Source organism: Panthera pardus, unplaced genomic scaffold (genome assembly GCF_024362965.1).
Source record: "Panthera pardus isolate Hobbes unplaced genomic scaffold, ASM2436296v1 HiC_scaffold_10, whole genome shotgun sequence".
Classification (NCBI taxonomy): domain Eukaryota; kingdom Metazoa; phylum Chordata; class Mammalia; order Carnivora; family Felidae; genus Panthera; species Panthera pardus.
The window spans coordinates 6,696,527-6,719,376 of record NW_026526655.1 but is presented as its reverse complement, the minus strand read 5'-3'; the positions used below and the strand labels follow the sequence as shown (position 1 = coordinate 6,719,376).

The 22,850-nt window shown below is 55.7% G+C and overlaps 1 protein-coding gene across 8 annotated transcripts in view; it reads left to right on the top strand.

Moving 5' to 3' along the window:
* DGKD (diacylglycerol kinase delta) overlaps positions 1 to 22,306 on the top strand; it is a 113,686-nt gene extending 91,380 nt beyond the window's left edge. For 6 of the 8 annotated variants that reach the window (XM_053903552.1, XM_019445514.2, XM_053903561.1 and 3 more), the window contains 12 exons: positions 2,065 to 2,175; positions 4,390 to 4,486; positions 4,719 to 4,826; positions 5,925 to 6,038; positions 7,078 to 7,212; positions 7,525 to 7,676; positions 9,139 to 9,250; positions 9,335 to 9,427; positions 10,407 to 10,526; positions 17,186 to 17,297; positions 18,674 to 18,804; positions 20,097 to 22,306. In XM_053903552.1, the coding sequence (XP_053759527.1) occupies positions 2,065 to 2,175; positions 4,390 to 4,486; positions 4,719 to 4,826; positions 5,925 to 6,038; positions 7,078 to 7,212; positions 7,525 to 7,676; positions 9,139 to 9,250; positions 9,335 to 9,427; positions 10,407 to 10,526; positions 17,186 to 17,297; positions 18,674 to 18,804; positions 20,097 to 20,186 (1,375 nt within the window). In that variant the 3' untranslated portion in view covers positions 20,187 to 22,306. Of the gene's footprint in view, positions 1 to 2,064; positions 2,176 to 4,389; positions 4,487 to 4,718; positions 4,827 to 5,924; positions 6,039 to 7,077; positions 7,213 to 7,524; positions 7,677 to 9,138; positions 9,251 to 9,334; positions 9,428 to 10,406; positions 10,527 to 17,185; positions 17,298 to 18,673; positions 19,097 to 20,096 lie in introns of those variants that run through there. The other 2 variants (XM_053903553.1, XM_053903551.1) reach the window with 2 other exon arrangements.
* Positions 22,307 to 22,850: the final 544 nt, after the last annotated feature.

Genomic DNA, 22,850 nt, shown 5'->3' with positions numbered 1-22,850 from the left:
AACGGTATTTTGAAAATCTGGTCTTCTAGATTTCCCTTTCTGCTGGTTGATGGCAAGTTCTGGGCAGTGTGGCCGGTGGCAGTGGGTTGCATGTTCCCAGCCGCGTGTGTCTGGTATGCTGGGGGAGGGGACACAAATGCGCAGCTTGCACGGACCCCGTGGTTCTGAGAGCAGAGCTGGAAGTGTGCAGAGTGGCCGTTTCTGCCGCCCCGATTTGCCAGGGTGGCCTCAGTGGAGTTACCTGCTGCCAGCCTCTGGCCTGGCCAGGCACCTCAGTGTCCCTGTCCCGGGCCCAACACTGCTTCCTGCCTGCCCCACGGGGCTCTGGCCCTGACGCTCCCTGGTGCCGTTTTCCTTAGGCCAGAGCCGCAGCCTTCCGTGAGCAGCGCACACAGGGCCCCCTGAGCCAAGTATTTCGTTTGTTCCCTTCCCCTGAGACCAGAAGTCCCGCACCTGGCAGCATCGGTGTCTTTTCCTCCTCTCCGCTTCAGGAAGCGGGAGCCTAACCCGGGGAGGCCAGCTGCTCTCCTCCCTCCGCGCAGGGCGGTGTGCTGGGGCTGTAGCTTGGGGCCCCTAGACTTGTGGTCATTCTGCCTTTGCCTGTGGTGGCCCCTGGGGCCTGGCCATCCCCCACTTCCCAGGCCCCTGCGCCCGGTCTCCTCATCCCCCTTCCCCTGTCCCCATGCTGGTTCTGTGAGTTGGATGCCTCCGTTTTCCCAGGACCTGTAGATACTGGTCAGCACGTGGTCGTCTTCTCAGAAAACAGTTTCTCCCTGAGCTTTGCTCTCACTAAGCTGGTAGGCACTCGGATTAGATGTGTCCTAAAAACACGTCCATGTGGTGATGGCTTCCCAAATCAGGCTGCACATGCCTGTTAACCTGAAATTAACCTGAAATTAAGCTGAAACCTCGAGTTCTGACCCCAGACGTGTTCCCTGCAGAACCCAGGAGCGCCAGGCACGGACTTTCCTCCTTGCTGCTTCCTCTGGGTGGAGGCTCAGGGACTCCTTCCTTCAGCCAGCCTCCTGGAAGGAAAGGAGGGCCCTGGAGCCCCGGTGTGGCCCTGGTGGCCACAGTGATTGCGGGGGAGGCCGAGAAGCTGGAATGAAATGAGTCTTGTGGGCAGCGGACTCGGGAAAGGGCCGTGCTGGCCCCGGGCCTGGGATGCGCTGCTCTGATCGGATCTCGGGAAGGAAGGAGTGTTGGGAGGCCTTGGGTTGAAGACGCCAGAGCGCGTGTGCCATAGATACGGTCAGGTTCACGCTGCTGGTGGGAGCGTGAGATGGCGCGGCTGCTCTGGGACCCGGTCTGGTAGTTCCTCACGGTACGGTTTCCACGCGGCTCAGAGCACCTGTGGGGCCACGGCCGAGGAGTGAGAACATGTCCACGACAGCGTGCGTGTCGGTGCTCACACGTCTACGGCAGAGTGCCGTTTGGCCATCAAGAGGGATGAGGTCCTGAGCACGGATGCGTTCTGAAAACCTTATGCTCGTGGATTCCGTTTATACGAACCTGGCAGAGTAGGCGCACCGTGGAGACAGCAGATCTGAGTTGCCAGGGCTGGTGGGGGGGTTTGGGAGCTGATGGCGAAGGGCTGCGGACTTGCTGTTGGGGTGATGAGATGCCCTAAAATGCATAGTAGTGCACAACCAAATATGTTAAAAATCTCCGAGTCCTGGGGCGCCCGGGTGGCTCAGTCGGTTAATGTCCAACTTCCGCTCAGGTCATGTCCTCACGGTTTGCGGTTCGAGCCCCGCGTCGGGCTCTGTGCTGACAGCTCAGAGCCTGGAGCCTGCTCCAGATTCTGTGTCTCCCTCTCTCTCTGTTTCTCCCTCGTTCATGCTCTGTTTCACTCTCTCAAAAATAAATAAACATTCAAAAAAATTTCAACCAAATATCAGAGTCTTAAGTTTTAAGTGGGCGCCTCAGGCAGTATGTGAGGTTGAGCCTCAGTAAAGCTGCTACTGAAGGAAAAGCCACGAGTTTGCCCTCAGGGAGAAATGCTTGGAGGGGGAGGCTGTGAAGCGACCTACGGTTCTCATGGGTCCGAAACCCCCTTTGCAGAGAGTATTACACGGAGAAGTGTGTCATGAACAATTATTTTGGCATCGGCCTGGATGCAAAGATATCCCTGGACTTCAACAACAAGCGTGACGAGCACCCAGAGAAGTGCAGGTAGGCGGTGTGGCGGGCTCGTGTGCACAGCTGCCCCTTCGTCCTCACTTCCCCTTCCGGGTAGCGAGGGAACCGCTCGAGTCAGCGAGGCAGTGGGTGTCCAGAGCGCGGAGGCAGAAGGCAGATGTGAAAGCCAGGTGCCTCGTTGTTGGAAAGAGAGGTGCTCGCACGAGATGTGGGTGGGACCAGGCTGGGGGTCTGGGAGGCCAGCCTGGAGGGGGGTTCCAGCCCTCAGGGTTGGTGTGGTCAGGACAAATTCCACATGAGAACATGAGTGACCGCAGTCAGTCAGAAGGGTCTGCGTCATAAGTCGTGGTGGTGCTGTAGAGGGACAGGTGACAAGTGTGCTAGGAGGGTACTGTGCCAGGTACGTGAGACCCCGGCGGCGTCGGGGGCGGCCCGGCTGCCTCCCCACCACGCCCATGAGGAGACACCCCTCTGTAGGAAGACAGCCACGTGAGAGGCCCGAGGGGTGTCCTTGGGGATGTTCCTTTTTTCCCCCTAAATGACGTCTACTCGTCCCTCCCCGCCTTGGGAGGGGATGCAGAGAAATGGGCAGCTTCCTCCTGGGTTGAGGTGGAGGTTCCGTCTCCCCTGGGAAAACACGAGAAGTGAAGCAGGGAGTTCGCGTCTCCCACCCCACCCTTCAGTAATCACCTGGAGGAGGAGACCGTTCGGCTTTGACATTCTAGAACTGGCAAAGGAGAAGCTGATGTGCAGTTTGGCCAGAGACAGCCGCTGATGCAGGAGTCGGGGCCCCTTGCTGGAGAGCCTACAAACTTGTTCGTCGTCCCATCTCGTCCATGTGCCCCCTGCTTCCTTGGCGTCGTTGTCACTTGGAAGGGGACGCTGGGAGAGCTGGGTGGGAGGGGCTCCCACACCTGAGGAGTTGCCCTGGTGATCACCCAGGTGCTCTGTAGGTGCACATTTCTCAGAAAACAAAATCAAGCTTAAGAATTCAAGAAAACTTTGAATGCTGGGGTTCTTGAGTGGAGGAAAGTGTCTCAGAAGCCCCCCAGGGACATCTCTGTTGTTCAGCACATGATGGCGAGCCCGACTCCTTTAAAAAGGCCCCCGTTGGGGCGCCTGGGTGGCGCAGTCGGTTGAGCGTCCGACTTCAGCCAGGTCACGATCTCGCGGTCCGTGAGTTCGAGCCCCGCGTCGGGATCTGGGCTGATGGCTCGGAGCCTGGAGCCTGTTTCCGATTCTGTGTCTCCCTCTCTCTCTGCCCCTCCCCCGTTCATGCTCTGTCTCTCTCTGTCCCAAAAATAAATAAAAAACGTTGAAAAAAAAAAAAATTAAAAAAAAATAAAAAAAAAATAAAAAATAAAAAAATAAAAAATAAAAAGGCCCCCGTTAGTTCAAAAATAACTGAAAAGGCATGAAAATGCGTGCAATTTAACAGAGTAAGATAGTGAGTGACAAAGCCATGTGCAATACATTTTTAGAACTGTGGGCCCCTGCTAGGGTAATCCCTGAGTTTGTATCAAGAGCTTTGAAAAGGTCTAAGAGGATTCCATTTCTACGAGTCTATCCTAAGAAGTAACGAAACATTTGCAGAGAGGTGTGTGCAAAGGGGCTACTGCCACGTGACTTACGGAGCCTGGGACTGGGAACCGGCTGGGTCCAGTCACAGGGATTAAGTGGACAAGGGCCCGTAGGGAAAGGCCCCACTGTGATCAGTCCGGCGTCTGGATGCAGGGTGCAGGGCCAAGTGAGCAGAGCCGGTCGGCAGACCGTAAACTGGCTGTTTCCCCCGTGAGTCAAAGACTTAGAAAAGACTGAAGAAATACACCAAAGTTTTTACCATCAGGACGCACAGCTGTGGTGATTAGGAGGATTTTTTTTCTCCTTTGTGCTTTTTTGCACTTCCCAAATTTTCTATGCTAAGCATAATTTTCTAGCTGGAAAAAAAAATCATTATCGGTTTTTTGTGAGGTTTGTAATGTCTTTTTTACCTTTTTAGGTAAAATTACTTTCTTGGGAATGTTACTTTTCAGCAGAATTTTCTATCACTAAACGTGTCTCTTTATGCACATCTTACATCGGCACATAAGGAGGAAATGCCCTTCCTTATTGAGATGTCGGGGCTGTGAGTGGTTGCCGAGTCTGACTGCTGTGTGATGGGACGTCTTCCTGCGGCTGTGGCAGTGGCTGCCGTTAGCCGTATAAAGAGAGCGGGGGTCCTGTCACTTCTTTGCTTTCCATCTCCAGGAGCCGGACCAAGAACATGATGTGGTACGGAGTTCTTGGAACCAAAGAGCTGCTGCACAGAACCTACAGGAACCTGGAGCAGAAGGTCCTGCTGGAGGTGAGCAAGAGGGTCTCCTGCAGGCAGGCCAGGGCCCGCCTGGTCTCCTGTGAGCCCTTCTCCTCACTGGGCGTGGGCTCCCGCCGCCCTGAGGTCCCTCAGTGAGAGCCCAGCTGTGGTGGTGGCCTTCTCCGCCCCGGGCGGGCGGGCGGGTGGGCGGGTTGCTGGTGAAGAAGGACCAGGTTGATGCTGTCATTCCCTTGTTTCCTTCTCCGGCATTTCTGCCGCACAGTGTGATGGGCGACCCATCCCACTCCCCAGTCTCCAGGGGATTGCTGTCCTCAACATTCCCAGCTATGCCGGAGGGACCAACTTCTGGGGGGGCACCAAGGAAGATGATGTACGTATGGGGGTTCTGGGTGGCCGGGCCCAAGCTGGGTGTGGGTGATCCCTTCAAGGAGTGTCCACCACTTCAGGCCCTGATGGAGCCTTCTGGCTCTTGGGGCTCTGAGGGTGGTGCGGAGGTGTGGGTAGAACTCCTCCCTTGTGCGGGTGGTCAGAGGACAGTGGAGAACGAGACAGAGATGGTCCCCCGCTCGTGAGAAGAGAGGCCGGGCAGGACAGATGTGGTCAGGGGCACAGGTGTGATGCCAGCAGCCAGGCCCGACTCCGATTTGGGGTGGTCTGGGCAGGCTTCTCAGAGGAGGGGACATCTGCACTGAGACCTGAAGGGAGACGCAGGATTGGCCAGGTCCGGTCGGGGGAGGGTGCAGAGGCTGTTCCAGGTAATTGCTGGAACAGCACATGTGAAGGCTTAGCGGGGAGACGGGTGTGGAGGAAGCTCTCTGACGGCGTGTAGTGGGCGGAATGCAGACAAGTCCGAGCCCACGTGGGGTTGTGTAATGCACGGAAGAAGTCTGGGATTACTCTTGGCTTTGGAAAGTGTTTGCTTTTAGCCACGGATGCAGCTTCTGTTGTACGTAATAGCTAACAAAATAATGAACGTGAACTGCGCGCTCAGGATGTTCTGGTTGCCGGGGTGCCGGGCTGGCTCAGTGAGTGGAGTGTGCAGCTTTTGATCTCGGGGCTGTGAGTTTGAGCCCTACATTGGGTGTAGAGATTACCGAAAATTAACGACGAAAAAGATGTTCGGTTGCCGTTCTAAGCACTGTGCATGCATTAACTCCGTCCTCTTGAGAGCCTCTTGGGGAACACGCTAATTTTGCCCGAAACTGAGGAGGAGAAAATTAAGTACCTTGCTCAAGGTCGCACTGCTAGAAAGTGGCAGATCAGAGATTTGGTCCCAGGCAGCTGGTTCCAGTCAAGGTCTCACTAGAAACCCCCTCAGTGACACAGTCACATCACAGCTGCTTCTCAGGACACACCAGCCGCGTCGTTCGCCTGTCTGTAACCAGAGCAGCAGCCCCGAGAGTGAACAACAGAGGGCTGTGCAGGGAGGTTTGGAGCAGGGGTCAGCTCCTAACACTGGCCCTTTCAGACTTTTGCAGCTCCGTCATTCGATGATAAGATTCTGGAGGTGGTCGCTGTATTTGGCAGTATGCAGATGGCCGTCTCTCGCGTCATTAGGCTGCAGCACCACCGAATCGCCCAGGTATCGGCCGTGGGCCCGCGGGTGGGAGGGACGTGGGAGGCAGCGTGGCTCACGCGTGTTTGGAGAGGCCGGGCCTGGCCCAGAACCAGTCTCCTCTGTCAGCAGGCTCCTGCTGCACAGAGCCCGGGAGAAGGGGTGCTTTTCCAGGACCGCCCACGGCCCCACTTGCCGTATTTGACAGTTAACAAACACTCTTACAAAACGGGGGCCAACTTGAATCCTGCCTGAGCCCCCTGCCGTGACTTTCTCTGCGGGTGCCAGCCGTGTTGAGGTGGGATGTTGAGGTGGGATGAGATGAGACAGGCCCCACTGAACTCGGCTTGTGGCTGCAGCTTTCGGGAGCTGCATCCTGAGTTTGGGAATGGAGGCCGAGCCTACGGGAGTGGTGGAGAAAGTGTGGCCTCGCCCGGCTGGTCTGAGGCCCACCTGGAGAGGGGAGAAGGGGAAGGGGCTTCCCTGCTACTGGCGATGGGCTGGGGAGGGCAGTGTTCTTAGGCACAAGGAAGCAGGGAGGCTGATTCCTTAGCCCACCCAAGTCCCAGGCTGTGATGTTACGGCCCTTCCTGCCTCAGTCTGTCCCTGCGGAGCGTAGGGTGTTTGAATTTTAAGATCGAACTCTTTGGCAGTGTTTCTCTGTTGAAAAGAGAAACAGTACATCGCTAACCACTTGTTGGGACTGGTTTACCCTGTTCTGGGAGTGTTTGCACGTGAGCAGGGCCCCGTGGCTCTTGCTGGTCGTGAGTCCCCACCCTGGGCCTGGTGCTTGTGTCTGACCACCGAGGTCTAACTGCGGTCACAGATGCCGTGCTGGGTGAGGGGGATGGTGGGGAGGGACAGATCCTTGGGCTTCATGAGCTGTGCCCTGGACGGGGATGCTCTGGCCGCACTGGTGGTTGGCCGTGGGCACGGCGTCACCCCAGATGTCAGCTGGCTTGTGCAGGGGCGTGTGGGACAGGAAGGCTCCTGCAGGGCTGAGATCTAGCACCTTAGCTCCTTGGTTCAGCGCGGCGCACGAGTCACAGCTGTGGTGTTTTCTCAGTGTCGCACGGTGAAGATTTCCATCCTGGGGGATGAGGGCGTACCTGTGCAAGTGGACGGAGAGGCCTGGGTCCAGCCTCCGGGATACATTCGGATCATCCACAAGAACCGGGCACAGACGCTCACCAGAGATCGGGTGAGAAGGGCTGCGTGCGGAGACCCGGAGGGACGTCCCGGGGCTCACCTGCAGGCACACCTGTGCACCTCCTGTCAGGAGACCTGGAGTTTCCAGTGTTTTGTTCTGGGAATTTGCTTTTTCCAGACGCAGAGATTAAGTGAGCAGGGGTGTAATTTCCGGGACGATTCGCCCTCCTCAGTGTAAAAAAGAAGTCTGTGTCTCCTTTTCTGGCTGTCGTCCAGCTGGCGTCCCAGCAGCGTTTGCGGTTGAACACGTGCTCGCCTCTTGAGAGAGGGTCGCACAGTGTGACACCAGGTTTCCGTGCCCTAGGCGTTTGAGAACACCCTGAAGTCCTGGGAAGACAAGCAGAAGTGTGAACTTCCTCGCCCTCCGTCTTTCTCTCTGCACCCGGAGATCCTGTCTGAGGAAGAGGCCACGCAGATGGACCACTTCGGGCAGGCGGCGGGAGCCCTCATCCACAGGTGGGCCCTCGCCTTCCCTGCGTGCTGGGCCTCCCCCCGGGTCTTCCTTGCGGGCTGCCACCGCCGCCGCCTCGAGGGCGCTCGGATAGGGTTTATTTCGCCTGACTTGCCGAGATAGCTTGGGGTGTATGTAGATGGAGGCCTAAAACCCCCAGGCGTTTTCAGAGCCAGCTCACAGATCTTAAACCCTATCTGGAATTCTTCAGAATTGCTCACTTACTGCCTCTTCTCCTTTATCCCAGACAGCAGGTTTGTTATTAAAACACCTCGTAGGTATTTAAAAAAAAAAAGACAACAGCCGGAGGCATTTCCTGCTCTTACTCTGCCTTGGAGAAGTGGCTCCTGGGACCCTGAGACTTGGAGCACAGAGGTCCCTCTGCCCCTCTCCATCCTCCCCACCTCCCCGGTGTGCCTGCTGCTGGCGTGCCTCACTCCAGAGGGGTCTCTCGGCCGCCACATCCTGCCATCTTCAGTGGTGCCATTTGTGGCTTCCTCTTCCGCTGTCCTCGCCGGGAGCATCGCTGCCCTGCGGGCTCTGGGCTCTGGGCTCTGTGCACCCTTTGGGGCCATTCCCTTGCCCTTTCCCCAGGCGTCAGGCTCTTGGCCCCCGGCTCTCCCGGGAATGCTGTGGGCACTTCTGGTTCTCGGGGTCCTTCTGGGTCCCCCGAGAGCACGTCCTGTGCTGAGTTCTCTGTCTGGAGCAGCCAGCGCCACTTTTGCAACCCCCGTTCCCGTGACCAAATCAGTATCCGGGCCTGATGGCTTCGCTTCTTACAGTTTTTCTCGGTTCCTTGGTGTGCCACCCACTTCTGGCTTCCTTCTGGCTTCGTTCTTGTCCCCTCAAAGCCCGTGGCAGCCCCACAGATGGGGCCCTGCATCTCACTGTCTTGTTTGAAGTCCGGCAGCTGCTCCTCGTTTTCCCCAGGGCAGGACGAGTGGTTCCCTGGCCAGCTTCCCTGACTCTCATGCTCCTTCTGTCCCTGGCGCTCTGGCTGTGTCTGACCCTGTCACCGCCCCCTCCCTGCCCGTTTGGGTCCCTTGGACAACAGGCTGCTGCCTGCGGCTACTTCCTGGGATCCGAGCCGTCTGAAGCAGGATGGTCCCCACAGAGGAGGGTCCTGTCGTTCCCGTTTACAGAGTGGGGCAGGCCAAGTCCCCTCTCACAGACGATCAGCTGCCAGCTTGCTATTTTACAGGGTGTGAGTCTCATTCTGGGGATTTTCCTCCCTGGTCAAGTTTCTGGAAAAACTTGGATTTTGATGTCATGGTTCCCGTTTAAGACCTTCTCTGTTTGCCATCGGTGAGGGAGTGCCGGTCGGGGTCATCCTGTGCTCGTTCTCATGGCCGGGCTGTGTCTGCATTGGCCCTCTGGGCTGAACCCGGGTCTGTGTTCGAGCGAGGTGATGTCGTAGGCTGCCCTTTCGCCTGTTCTGATGCGTGCCATGTCTCTGTCTTTCTCTAGTATCCGGGAGATAGCTCGGTCCCATCACGACATGGAGCAGGAACTTGCCCACGCCGTCAATGCCAGCTCCAAGTCCATGGACCGGGTGTACGGCAAGCCCAGAGCCACAGAGGTGCCTGTGCTTTTCAGGTCTTGCTCCCTGGGAGTCCTGTAGCCCTGGGGCCTTCTACATGGCTGTCGTTCTGGTTCCTCTCAGGGGCTGAACTGCAGCTTTGTCCTGGAAATGGTGAATAACATCAAAGCTCTGCGCAGCGAGACGGAACTGCTGCTGGCCGGGAAGATGGCCCTGGTAAGCTGGGGCAGGCTGGCCTTGCGCTCTGCGTGCAGTGACCGTGGTGCCCAGGGCAGCACGTTTTAGTCGAGAACTGCTGGCCGGGGGAGTTCTAGACTCAGTGGAGGAAGGGGCCTTGGAGGTCATCCGATCTGGCCGTATGGTTGGTTCTCAAACAAACTCTCTGGCCACATCTCAACCACGTCGTCTCTGGTGTGTTAGACTTCTGTGGACAGGACCACCTTTGTCGCTGTGCTCAGAATTCTGCCTTAGAAATCTGCAGGCGTGGAGCCATCTGCCTGCGACCAGGCACGTGGGCCTTGTTCTGAGACACGCGGCACTGTCACCCTTCCTCGTTCAGCCCTGCAGACCTGGCGAGGAGTCCGCCCTGGGCGAGCAGGCAGGTCGGGTCTCACTGAATCGCAGAAGCCAGAATAGGGAGGGCCCGAGGGAAGGTCTGGCCAGCCTTCTTGCTTCAAAGATGAGGACGTGGAGGCCAAGGAGGTGGGGCGACCCGCTGAAGATCACACATCTGGAGAGCCACCCCAAAAGTCCAGTTCCCCGTCCTCTGCTCTTCATCCCCAAATACTCTGCTTTTCTGGGTGTGACAGCCGCCCCTTTGCCGCCTGCTAGCATTCCCTGCACTCTGACGTGGGCCCGCTGGGCCTGTCCTCTTTCTGACACAGGGGTCCCCAGGTCAACCAAAGTAGGCGAGACGTCAGCTCTGCCATTGCAATTTTCAGACCAGCTTGGTTCATTCCGCTCTTTACGAGAGGAGAGTTTTAGTTCCTGCATCTCAACCTACTTAGAAGGAGAGCTTCTGAGCTTGGCCCCTTAGCCAGTGCTGTGTGACTTTCTATAGGAGTTCTTGTAAGGACTCTCTGAGACAAACAGACCACTTCTGCTGGAGCAGCCTGCACGCCTGCATGGGGGCTTTGCCGTGGCCCCAGCTCCTCACCGCCGATAACCAGCTGTGTTTCTTTTCTGCCCGGAGCAGCAGTTGGATCCCCCTCAAAAAGAGCGGCTCGGGGCCGCTCTTGCCGAGATGGACCAGCAGCTCAGGAAGCTGGCGGACACCCCCTGGCTGTGCCAGCCCGTGGAGCCCGGTGATGAGGAGGTAAGGGGGTCACGGGGCTTCAGCTTGGGCACCGCGGGATGCAGTGGCTTTCCCTTCAGTACCTGTAATCACCGTGACCTGTGCGGCTTTGAGATTAAGTTGGTGGCCATCTTGCAGCCCCTGATACGGCTTCTCAAGACTCCTCTATTAAAACGCCATGGAGGCGTGGAAAAAGACTGGCAGCGAGAAGGTTGGGAGTTAGTACTGAGCATAGTCCTTGATGACTGGGGCACTCGTCATCCTCAGAAACAGAACGGCAGGGCTGGCCAGGAAGTCCCTAGAAGGCTGAGCCTGGCCCCGCTGTTTGCCCCCGGTGCGAAGACACGTTGGTTGGATAAATGGCAGCTTCTTAAGTTTGTCCTCGTCAGGGATGGAGTCGGTGTGTTTTGCTCACAATCACGTTTTTGTTTTGCACGTATTTAGAGACTCCAGCTTGTCACAGGTCCTGTAGCCAGGACAGACAGGACCCCAGGCATATGGCAGCCTGGGATGTCGTTGCCTCCTGCACCAGGACAGGCAGGAAGAGCCCCGGAGAGGTGCTTGTTGGAGGGTCAGTTTTGTGGGCAGCATCCTGATAAAGACGAACCGTGGATTGCCTTTCTTCTCAGGGGTAGAGCAGAAGTGGGCCTGGAGAAAAGTTCATCCTAGGCTAGGGTTCTGCAGTCTTGCCAGAGAAGTAACTGTTAGATGTTACACGTCTGGCACTCCTATCGCCAATTTTGTTTGTTAGAACCTGTTGGCAGCAGTTAGGTGATGGTACAAAGGAAAGTTCCAACAGTCTGTCCTGCTCTGCTCTGAACATGCAGGCATTTGTTGACAAACGCAGAGGACATTTTGGTTTAAAGGGATAGGCCAAGCTCATCAAAATTAGTTAAATTGTGAATTATAAATACAAAAATTTCATTTAAAAGAAAATTCCTCAAATAATAATATATAAAATAATAGCCTGTAGTTCCAGACTAAGTTACCAAAGCCTGTGAAGTGGACAGTGAGATGGGAGGCTGGGAAGAAGACGGACAGAGGAATGAAGGCCATTAAATTCCTTTAAGGTGGAAGGTTTAAAAAAAAGTTCTTGACTTTGATAATTAGGGAAATGCAGAGTTAGTAATATCTTTAAAAACTTAAAGGTAGTTTCTATCAATTGAAAAGGTGTATGTTTTTCCAAATCAGTTTTCTAAAAACAAAAACAAAATATAATCTACACTGTGAAAAAATAAGAGACCAATAAAGATGTAGCTAACAGTGTAAAAGATAAAAAATGGTGTAGCTTCTCTTCTGAAAAGCAAATTATCATAAGATTGTGTTAAAAAGGAAATCTAACCATATACCAATCACAAGAGTCTAACTTTCTCTCCCTACTCCCAGCAAAAACTTAGACACAAAAAGATCAGAACAATTTCAAGAAAACACATAAAATCTGAAGTTACAATATTAATATAAAAATAGAATTGCAATAAATGATAAAAAACAATCACTTGGCAAAATATATTTTTATAATAATAAAATTTATTTTTGTCTTCTTGATCTATCAGTTATTTCTAAAGTCTCTAACCATGAATGTAGGTAGCTCGGTTTACCCTTGTGCAAGTCTTATTTTTGCTTTCTGTGTTTTGAGGCTATATTATTGGTTGCATGTAGATTTTATCATTATGTAAAGACCCTTAGTAATTGTTTTTAAGTTTACTTGTTTGGTATTTTCATCTTTATACTTTTACTTTCAAGCTTTATTTGTAGTGTCTCTCTTATGACTAGCGTATTGTCAAATGTTGGATTTTTATCCAATCTGTTATTTTCTGTTTTAACTGGAATGTTTGGTCTATTTATATTTATTGTGATTATTAATGTATTTATATGTATATTTTGCCATATTTTGTGTTCTGTATTCTTCTTTTGTTTCTTTTAATTTCTCCTTTTTGATTGAGAAGTCTCTCCTTCCTCCTACACAACTCTCTTTGACCCCTCTAGTAGTTTGGAAATATATACTGTCTATTCTTTTAGTGACTAACTTCCAAATTTTAATTTATATAAAATCTGTAAAGCAAAAACTTCTTGAAATGAGAGAAAGGGACAGAAACCAAACTGTAGTGTGAACCATCACTACCAGTCCATGATTAATGAAATAAATTACAGCATATGAAGAACAACAAAAAAAACTTGGAAAAATACATATGTATAGAACATATATCTATCATGTGTCTACAGAGAGAACTTTATACTCTGTAAAGAGGGCATATATTTTTTCTTGTTGCCCATAGGACATTAAAAAGTACTGACAGTAGGAATCTCTTTGTTATTCTAGAAATTGAGAGGGAGCGTTTAGAAACTTTTAAGCAATTAACAGAATTATATTTCTGTTGAAAATAATAAAAAATTGAGGTTTATGTTTTATATGTCCTTTTTCGGTTTCATTTTTTTAGTAGTTTATTTTATTGCATTTCATGGGAGTACCAGTCCACTGTGGCCTGGAAGTTGTTAAAGTTGGTTCCTTTCCAAGAGTGGTTTCAGCAGCCCAGTGCTGGGCCACAGGAAACCCCAGGTACCCTAGCCGTCAGCTGTGGGCCCTGTGTTCCCACGCCCTGCCCGTGGTGGGCAGCTCCCCCTCTCCATGCAGATTCCTTCTGAAGACAGCGGAGGGCTAGGATTTTCCTTGGTTCGTGGGCAGTGTGGCTGCTGCTGCAGCAGGAGGCTCGTGGCCTAGTGCCTGGTTGCAGGGTGACCAGTCAGCTTGGTTTGTTTGGGGACTTTCGGGTCTCAGTACTAAAAGGTCTTACTTCACGAACTGTGGTTCCAAAGCTTCAAGCATAAAAATGTTTCAAAACAAATATCACCAAATGTACAGTCACTGCAGAAACAAACCAGCGTGAGTCCCCCCCCCCCCCCGCCCCCCGCCCCGGAGGTCTGACCTAATGACTCCTTCAAGCCATGTCTGTAGGGGCCCTGGTTTCTAGGGTTCCTGGTTGTGAGCTCATGAGACGGTGCAGAGTAACAGGCGGGAAGTTGTATAGATGACTCCACGGGCAGGTTTAGCTGCAAAACCAGAAACCCTCTGGAGCTGGCCAGGGCAGAGCAGGGAGGGCTGGGGTAGTGTTCCTGCAGGCATTCATCTTGTGGAGCCCAAGGCCGAACCTGCAGCCAGGTGTCCTGGGAAAGAAAGGAAAACCACACTTGCTCCTGGGGCCTTCTGGGCCTCCCAGGGCTCCTGCCTTCTCCGGCCTTCTTTGCCGGCTGCCGTTTGGCTCCGCGTTCCCGCCCTGTGGGACTCCGGCTCTGGGGTGGCGTTCAGTGGGCAGAGAGAAGCAGGGGCAGGGCACGGTGCCACATTTCTACTGGCATAAAAATAGGAAAATTATTTATTCGAGAGCAAAAAAAAGTTGACAAATCTGTGAGCTAGTTCTTTGAAAGTACTGACCCCTGAAGAATACGGTTTGAACTGCGTGGGTCCACTTACATACATACTACATAGTGCAGTACTGTAAATGTATTTTCTCTTATGATTTTCCTAACGTTTTCTTTTCTGTAGCTTTTTAGTAAGAAAACAATATATAATACATGCAAAATATGTGTTAATCAGATCATTCAGACTCTTTGGGGAGTCAGAAGTTACACTGGAGTTTCAGTTTCATGGGTGGGGGTTGGCTCCCGTAACTTCTACGTTGTTCAGAGGTTCCCCGTAACGTGCAAGAAATTAATTAGCCTGTGGCAAATATAATCAAGGAAAGTTTGAAAAAATGAAGTGATAAAGGTCATGTAAGAATAGATAAGAAAATAAATCAAGTTATACTATCTTCAAAGGAATGCTGATTTAAAAATCTTGATGAAACTGTTGAGTCTTCAGGAAAAATTTAAACTATACAGATTGAAATCTGAACATATTTTAAAAAGAATAGCCACAGGACAACTTGAAGAAATAAGTATCATCTGCAAAAGAAAAATGTCAGGGAATGTGTAATTTCAATATATAAGGAAGAGTGTCAAAGCTTTTAGAAAACGATGGACATTGTTCCAGTCCTTTTTTTAAATTCTTAAACGCGTAAGATCTGCCATGTTTGGGGGTGGCCTGGGTGGCTGAGTCGGTTAAGCGTCTGACTTCAGCTCAGGTCATGATCTCACGGCTCATGAGTTCAAGCCCCACATCGGGTTTTGTGCTGACAGCTCAGAGCCTGGAGCCTGCTTCGGATTCTATGTCTCCCTCTATCTCAGCCCCTCCTCCACTCACACTCTGTCTCTCTCTCTCTCTCTCCCTCGAGAATAGATAAACATTAAAAAAAAAAAAAAAAGATTTACCATATTTGTTGTTTTTAAGTGTATGGTTTAAGTAGCATTAAGTATGTTCACAATGTTGTGAAGCAAATCTTTGAAACTTTCAAACCGTTCATTTTGTTAAAAGCTTAGCACATCTGATTTCAAAATCCAGTATTATCAGGAGATTCGTAAAAATAATTTCTTTAAGTCAAATAATTGAAAGCAGTTCTTTATAAAAGCTTTCCGGCTGGGACGTGCACAGGGATTGAAAGGCCATCCCCCCCACCCCCGCAGTGGGAAGTGCTTGATTTCCAGGGGATCCTCGGTGGGTAGCTCTACCTGTGGTGTCCCCCCGCCGAGAGAGGACAGCATGTCTCCCCTGTGGGGAGGAGGGCAGCGGCAACACCACCGGTGACCTCCTCGTGCCTGAGAGTGGGAAGCCGGATGGAATCGGCAGCTCCATGTGTGGGCGGGAGGGACAGGGGGCAGCGCGGCCGCTCCCCAGGGCCGGCAGGTGGTCAGAGGTCACAGTAGGAGCTGTCTTACAGGACAGACAGCTGGTTTGGAGGGCCGCAACAGCTGAGTGTCACTTGTGGCTCTCATGACGGTCCTGATTCAGACAAACCAGCCATGAGGATAAACCTTTGCAGTGGTCGGGGAGAGTTGATGTTATTAACTGTAAGTGAATTCTTGCTGGTGTCACGAGTGACGATGGTGTCGTGGTTAGAGGCTTTAAGAAGAGAGTATTCCCATCTGTGTGGGTGGCATGTTGAAGTATTTGTGAGGGGAGCAGATTGAGGTCTTAAAAGGGAGCCGAAGTAAGATCACATGTTGATAATGAGGCTTGTTCTGCTGGTCTCCCCATTTTATGCATGGATGAAAATATTCCTACTAAAAGTCAGAAGTAAATGTAATACTCCTGTATGCGTTAAAAAAAAAAAAAAAAGAAATTTTGAGGTTAGGAGTAGGATTTTGTTTGGGCCGTGCTGCGGAACAGCTGCCTGTCCCTGCGGTCGCCGGGCCCCACGGAAAGTGTTGGGGAGCGAGGTGGGCGCCAGCCAGTCTCAGGACAGAACAGCCTGGTCACGTGGGAGCTGAAGGTCTTTAATGGAGCCGTTAGCATTGACAGTTGAGAGTTTTGCCAAATGTAAGATGTTTGTGAAAATGGTTCCTGAGCGCTGCAGTCATTGGTTAGAAAATTGTAAGAGGTTTCTTTTGTTAGTTAAGAACCTGAAACACGAAATGCTTCTGATTAAGAGATCCATGAAGGGGCCATCGGGGGCACAAGGAAAATTGGAGGTACGACAGAGCGCATTTCCAGACGTGAGGCTGTGGATTATTACCCCGTCTAGGTTTGGTCAGTCTAATGAAAATCCCTTTCAGATCTGGAAGTGCCATAAAGCCGAAAGGCTGACTGTGTGGGTTGGTGTGGGGACGTCGGTAGACGGGGCTCTGGGGCAGGAAGAAACAGGCACAGCTGAAAAATAAGGAAATTATGCTTTATTTGTGAATACAGGGGTGGTACGTATACACAGGTTATAAATACGGTTAAGTGCATTGTGTGTGCAAACATCCTTCACTGCAGAGACCCCTGTCCTAGCTGGCGTGAGAATATCCTCCGACAAGGTCCACAGACCAGCTGGGAAGGGGCAGCGTTAGCTCCACCCGTGTCCTGGGCGGCTCTGTGGGGAGGCGGCTGCCAAGTGGGGACCCGGTGCCCCTGTCCCTCTGGCCCCCTCCCTCCTCGCTACTTCGGGGAGTCGGTCCCAAGGAAAGAGCGCCAAGGGCAGGAAAAGCTTTCTTTAGAAAGATACTCCAGTACCGATGGTCCCCGCCTGCCAGTGTAGCACTAGGTCGGCTGGGAGCCCACTGGATGATCTTTGTACAACATGCTGACATTTAGGTGATATTTATGAAGCTTTTTAATCGTATGAGAAACACGTTATAAAATGAAAGCCGAAGGTGAAGATAGACACTGTGCAGTCACTGCACAACCGCTTTTAAAAGGCTTCACAGATCGGGGCGCCTGGGTGGCTCAGTTGGTTGGGCGGCCGACTTCGGCTCAGGTCATGATCTCGCGGTCCGTGAGTTCGAGCCCCGCGTCAGGCTCTGTGCTGACAGCTCAGAGCCTGGAGCCTGTTTCAGATTCTGTGTCTCCCTCTCTCTGACCCTCCCCCATTCATGGTCTGTCTCTCTCTGTCTCAAAAATAAATAAAACGTTAAAAAAAAAAAAAAAATTAAAAAAAAAAAAAAAAAAAGCTTCACAGATCAATAAATGCCAAGACTAGAAACTGAGGGAAACCGAGTAAATGAAGCAGGGACCGCAGCCCCTTGGCCAAGCTCCCCGCCTGTCTGACTGAGAAGTGGGCCTGACCAGGTCGGGGTCTGACTCTGCGTGTCTCCCGCTTTCCCCACAGAATGTGATGCTGGAGCTTTCCAAACGCAGCCGCAGTGGCAAATTCCGCCTGGTGACGAAGTTTAAGAAAAACAGCAAGAACAGAGAAGCCCGCAGTAGCCTGGGAGCCCCGGGTACCTGCCCTCCCGCTGTCCTCTGGCCGTGTGCGCCTGCTGCGTGCGCCCTCCCGGTCTCCGCTCTGTCCGTGGCCTTGTGGCTCTTCCCCAGGGTCCCCGCCCGCGCCGCGGCGTCCCGTCTGTAGCTAGAGAACCGCGCCTTCTTGAGTCCCATGCCAGGAGGTCGCTCCTGCCCGGAGTCGCTCCCCGTGCAGATTCCTCTGGCGGCTGGCACCGCGCTGCCCGTCCGCCCTGGATCGGGGCTGCAGGGTGGGAGGAGGGCAGCAGAGGTGACAGGACACCCGGAGACACAGAGCTCACACTCGGGTCTTGTGCTGGGCCCACCGGGCCTGCCTCTTGGGAGGGGCTGCCGATCCCCGGCTGACGAGTCATTGATCCGGGCCCCGGGCTGGAGCCCAGGTCAGCAGCGACTGTGGTTGGCCAAATCAATAGAACATGGCACTCGAGGACAGTTTTGAGGGAGAGTCAGTAGATTGGGCCTTAAAATCTCTGTCTGGAAGGTCGGCTCTGAGCATGGCTGTTTTCAGTGCCCTCCGGTGCCCGGCAGCCCAGGTTTGGATTTGTAGGTGGTGGTCACTCCCTTTGATTTTTCTTCTTCGGATGCTTGCCCAGCAGTTGGGTTTCTTTTAACGATAGTGGCTCTGTAACAGTGGTCGCTCTGACCACGTGAAATCTCTGCCTGTTTCCCTTCCTGCTGTGGACCAGAAGCGAAGCGAACCCTCTAGAAAGGAGGGCAAGCTGACTGCAGCTGCGCAGTCAGATTGGCGTTTTCCTCGTATTTGGTGGCATCCAGTCTCCCCTGGGACACATGGCAAATGTCCAGAAGGCCGATGGCCAACCTGGCAGGAACAGACAGCAGCTCCTGCTGTGGCTCATGTCCCCTGAATGCGGGTGGCTCCCCTGCTTCTTCCTGCAGAGCTCTGGGTGGTGCGTGTGGCTGAGTGGCGGGTGCCGGCTGCTGGGGCGTCTGGGGAGCCAGGTGCTGGGGCATCTTGGAAGCCGGCTGCCGGGGTGTCTCACGTGCTGGGTGCTGGGACATCTCAGGAGCCAGGGGCCAGGGCATCTGGGGAGCCGGGTGCCGGGGTGTCTGGGGAGCCGGCTGCTGCGCATCTTGGGTGCCGGCTTTGGGGGCGTGTGGGTGCCTGCTGCCGGGGTGTCTGGGGTGCCGGGTGATGGGGTGTCTCGGGTACCGGGTGCTGGGCGTCTGGGGAGTCGGCTCTCGGGGCATCCGGGGAGCCGGCTGCCGGCATTTTGGGCGCTGGCTGCCGGGGCATCTGGGTGCCTGCTACCGGGGTGGCTCGGGTGCCGGCTGCCACCTGCCTCGCACTGGGCTCTGGGCACTCACTGCGTTCGTGCTTTTCCATCTCCGACAGTTCACCTCTGGGGGACAGAGGAGGTTGCTGCCTGGCTGGAGCACCTCAGTCTCTGTGAGTATAAGGACATCTTCACGCGGCACGACATCCGGGGCTCCGAGCTCCTGCACCTGGAGCGGAGGGACCTCAAGGTACTTCCACAGCGGCTCCTGGGAACCCGTCCCGGGCTTCCCTGCACTCCCTTCTCTGTCCCTCCCTCTGACCTGGCCATGCTCTGGTGTCGTCGGACTGTCCTCATGCATGGCTCGGGGTGACACGTGGCAGTGGCCGAGAGGCCACCTCTGCCCCCCAGCAGTGATGTCTCCACCCGCCACAGCCAAACAAAGCCAGAGCAGGAAGTAACAGAGGGGACCTTGCTTTTCTTTACCTGCTTGGACCAATGAACTATTTTAACGTTAAAAACCCTGTTGCCGGGCGGGGGGGGGTCAGTCGGGGCTGGCTGGCTCAGTAGGTGGAGCATGTGACTCTTGATCTCAAGGTCGTGGGTTCGAGCCCCGCATCGGGGGCGGGGGCTACTTAAAAGTAAAAAAAACAGCCTGTTGTGGGACACGGCCCTGTGCTAATTGGCCAGCGAAGGGCTGTGTGTGATGACGGCCCCCAGTGCGCGGGTCCCTCTCCCTTGGGAGCCCACACACGGGCACACCGAGCCGCCGCAGAGCACTGCGAGGAAGCGAGTCCCGTGAACTCCTTGGTTTCCCGGTGCGCGTGAGGGTCAGGTTTCTAACACGCCGTAGGCTCCTACGTGTGCTGCGGCATTAGGTCTGAAAAGCGTGCACACGTTAGCCTAAAAATACTTGCTCGCTGCAAAATGCTGTCATCTGAGCTTTCGGTGAGCCGTCATCACTGGTCACGGGTGACCGTAACAAATTGAACGGCCAAAATGTCTGAAGTATTGGGAGAATTACCAACACGTGACACAGAGACTCGAACAAGTGCCGTTGGGAAAACAGCCCCGGGGGGACCTGCCGGACGCAGGCCGCCAGGAACCCTGAGGTGCGGGGCACGGCGCGGCGGGGGCAGCGAGACGAGAAACGCCTGTGGCCGCTGAGCCCCGGGGGGACCAGGCGCCAGGACCGCGGGCGGAGTCCCCTGGGGCCTGCCTGAGCCTGGGGGGCGGGGGCCGGGGCCGCGCCCTGAGAGGGCGAAAGGCCCCCCCCGGGACGTCCTCACGGCCGCGCTCTCGAGTCACCTGCCTCCACCTGCTGCGGGGCGGGGTCTGTGTCTGTCTGGCACGAAGGCGCCGGCGCCTCTGTGGCTCGCGGGAGGGGCGTGGCGGGCGTCTGCACGGCTGTGTGTGTGTCGTTTTCACCTCGCGTCACCGTTTTCGTCCTTCTCACCGCGTTTGTGTTCGGAAGGTCGGGCGGGAAGGCCCGCGGGGGCCCGGCTCCCTGCCCGGCGTCAGGGTGCTGTCCTCTTGTTGCAGGACCTCGGCGTGACCAAGGTGGGCCACGTGAAGCGGATCCTGTGTGGCATCAAGGAGCTGAGCCGGAGCGCTCCTGCCACCGAGGCCTAGCCGTGGCCCTGTCGGCCTGCGTCCCCCGCTCGCCCCGCGACTGAGGCCGGGGACCCGCTGCCCCTTCTCATGGTGCTACTCCCCCTGCTCCGGACGGGAAGCCTCGCGGACGCCCGTTCCGTGACCGTCCCGGGGTCTCGCGCACACCAACACAGCTACCTTCGAAACGACACCTCGTCCGGCCCCGACACCGCGTGGGGCGGACCGCCACCACCTCTCCGCGCCTGCCGACCCGGGACCCGGGCCGGGCCCGGCCTTCCGGGCGCCGGGTTGTCCCGTGGAGGCGGCCCGCCTGGGCCGCGCGAGCTCGTCCCGCGGGTCCCCGCCGCGAGCCCCGTGACCGCGCGCCGCGTGGCCTCCCCCGGTGTGCGGACCCCGGTCCGGCCGGCAGCCTCCCGCGCCGGCAAGTTCCGTGTCCGCGGGCCACCCTGGTTCTCCGCGGCAGCCTTGCGAGGCCCCCGCCTGACGTCCCCCCCGGTATTGCGGAGTCTTTGGCCGAGACGCCGCCTCTCCTGCTTTGAAAGCGGCCCGGACGCGCTGCCGTCCCGCCCGTGTTCGCGGCGCGCGGAGACGGAGGACGAAGCGCGCTCGCCCTCCTCGAGCCGAGCGGACGGACGGTGACGACCTCGGGCTGACAGATCCCCTCTCCGGTTGCCTTTGGCCTCGTCCGCGTGGCGCCCTCCTCTTGAGCTGCTGGCGTGGAGACGTGGTCCCTCTGCCCCCGAGATGCCATAGCCTCCCGTCTCCCCGCAGACAGGGGGTGTTTGCGTGGGCTCGGTGTTGGCGAGCGCGAGTGCGTCCCGGGCGCTGGGGCGATGCCTCGCCCCGTCCTGGGGGACCGTCCCCACCGACCGTCTCTGGCCCTGCGGGCGGCCGTCTGCCTCGGGCCGCTCTCGCCCACGTCCCCGGCCCTCCCCGTCTCCCCCGTCGCCGCCACAGCCCACCCTGCAGGGCTCTGTAACCCGGCCCAGCTGCCAGCCGGGCCCCCGCGCCCCTACCCTGTAGCTCGCCTCACCCCTCATCCTCGTGAGGGGATTGGGGGGGGAGCTGCAGGTGTCATCCGGCCACCCTTGGGGGAATCTCAAAGGGGGGGAACCTTTGGGGCGCCGAACAGCATCTGCCTGCTGCTCCCTCTGCAGGCCCCTCCCCCTCACTGGGGTGCACGGTGGCCCCTCCACCCCCGCCCCCCCGTGAGTCTGGCCGGGCCTCTGCTGCCGGTTTGGGGGCGCTCCTGCTGGGGCCCTGGCGGGCACCTGGCCTGCTCCTGTCCCTGAGGGTGTGGTGGCGGGGGGGGGGGGGGGGGGGGGGGCCTGTGCTCTGCAGCGTGCTCAGCTGTCGTGCGTGGCCTTCCCCACCCCGACGCCCCCTGTGCCATCAGACGGCTGCTTTGGACCCGGGAAGGCAGAGAGGGATCATCTGGCCACCGGAAGTCACCGGCTTTCAAGGTAGAACAGGCTGACAAAGGAGACCGTGGGGTCCTGAGCCCGCGGTACCAGAACGGCGTCTGCTCTGTCACCTCTGGCCGGGCCCTGGGCTCTGAGGTTCTCGGGGCGAGCCGGGGACAGGCACGTGCTCGGTGAGGAGGGGAGCGGCGGCCGGTGCTGACGCTGTGGGGCCGTCCCGTACCCTCCGCGCCCTCCCTTGGGAGAGCCCAAGGGCTGGGTGAAGCATGGTGTTTAGAATTAGTATGTCGTCAGTGAGTAAAACAACACTGTTTACGTAAAAACCGTTTTTCTGATTCTAGTAAGTTAGAGGCGAATGGAGTAAACGTGAGTGTTGCATGGAAGCGTGTCGGCGTCCGGCCGGTGCCGCATCTGCTGCGGCGGCCGTGTCGGTTCCCGTGAGGCCGCTCTTTTGCCTGCCCCCCGACGTCCCTGCCGAGGCTGGGCGCTGTCCCGCGGGGACCCCGGTCCCGTCAGCGTGGAGGGAGGGAGGAAGGGTCCTGGGGAGTCTTGGACGAAAGGTTTTGTGCCCTCGGGCGGGGCTTACCCCTCATATTTATGATCTTAATTTATACGGTGCCCGCCGTGGAAGCAAATGCCTCCTGTATTGCTGTGTACAGACCCAATCTGGGGTTGTAAATAGGTTGTTCTGTGTATAAATAAAACCTGCCATTGTCAGATTTCTTGTCGTCATTCCTCGTCGCCGCCCAGATCTTTCCAAACCGGATTCAGGATTTTGTATCTTAGCTCCTCTGGAAGTAAGTGGGCGTGGCTGAAAAGCAAAAGGGAAAGCCACTGTGTCTCTTAGGGTGTGGCCACTCGCATCTGTGGAATTAAGAGCCCAGCCAGGAGGTGGGGCGCGGGTAGGGCAGAGGTTCAGACTTCATCACAGGAGCCCGGCCCAGCCTACCGAGGGAGGGTCATTGAAGCAAGTAGTCTCATCCTCCTAAATCTTTCATATAAAACCAGACCACAGGCTCTTCTGTTTACTCCCAGCACCTTTATGCCAAGGGAGCGGCCTCTCCAAGGTCAAGGTCACTCTGTCATCTCCCGGTTCCCGGGAGGGCAACGAGGGGGAGGGCTCGAGTATAATCCGGTCGCAAGACTCGCCGACGCGGTGCGTGCAGAGGGCGGAGCGGCTCCCGGCTGGGAATTCGTCCGCCCAGACCCCCGAGCTCTCCGCGGTCTGGCTGATGCCATCTCCCCTGGCGAGCTGGCGAGC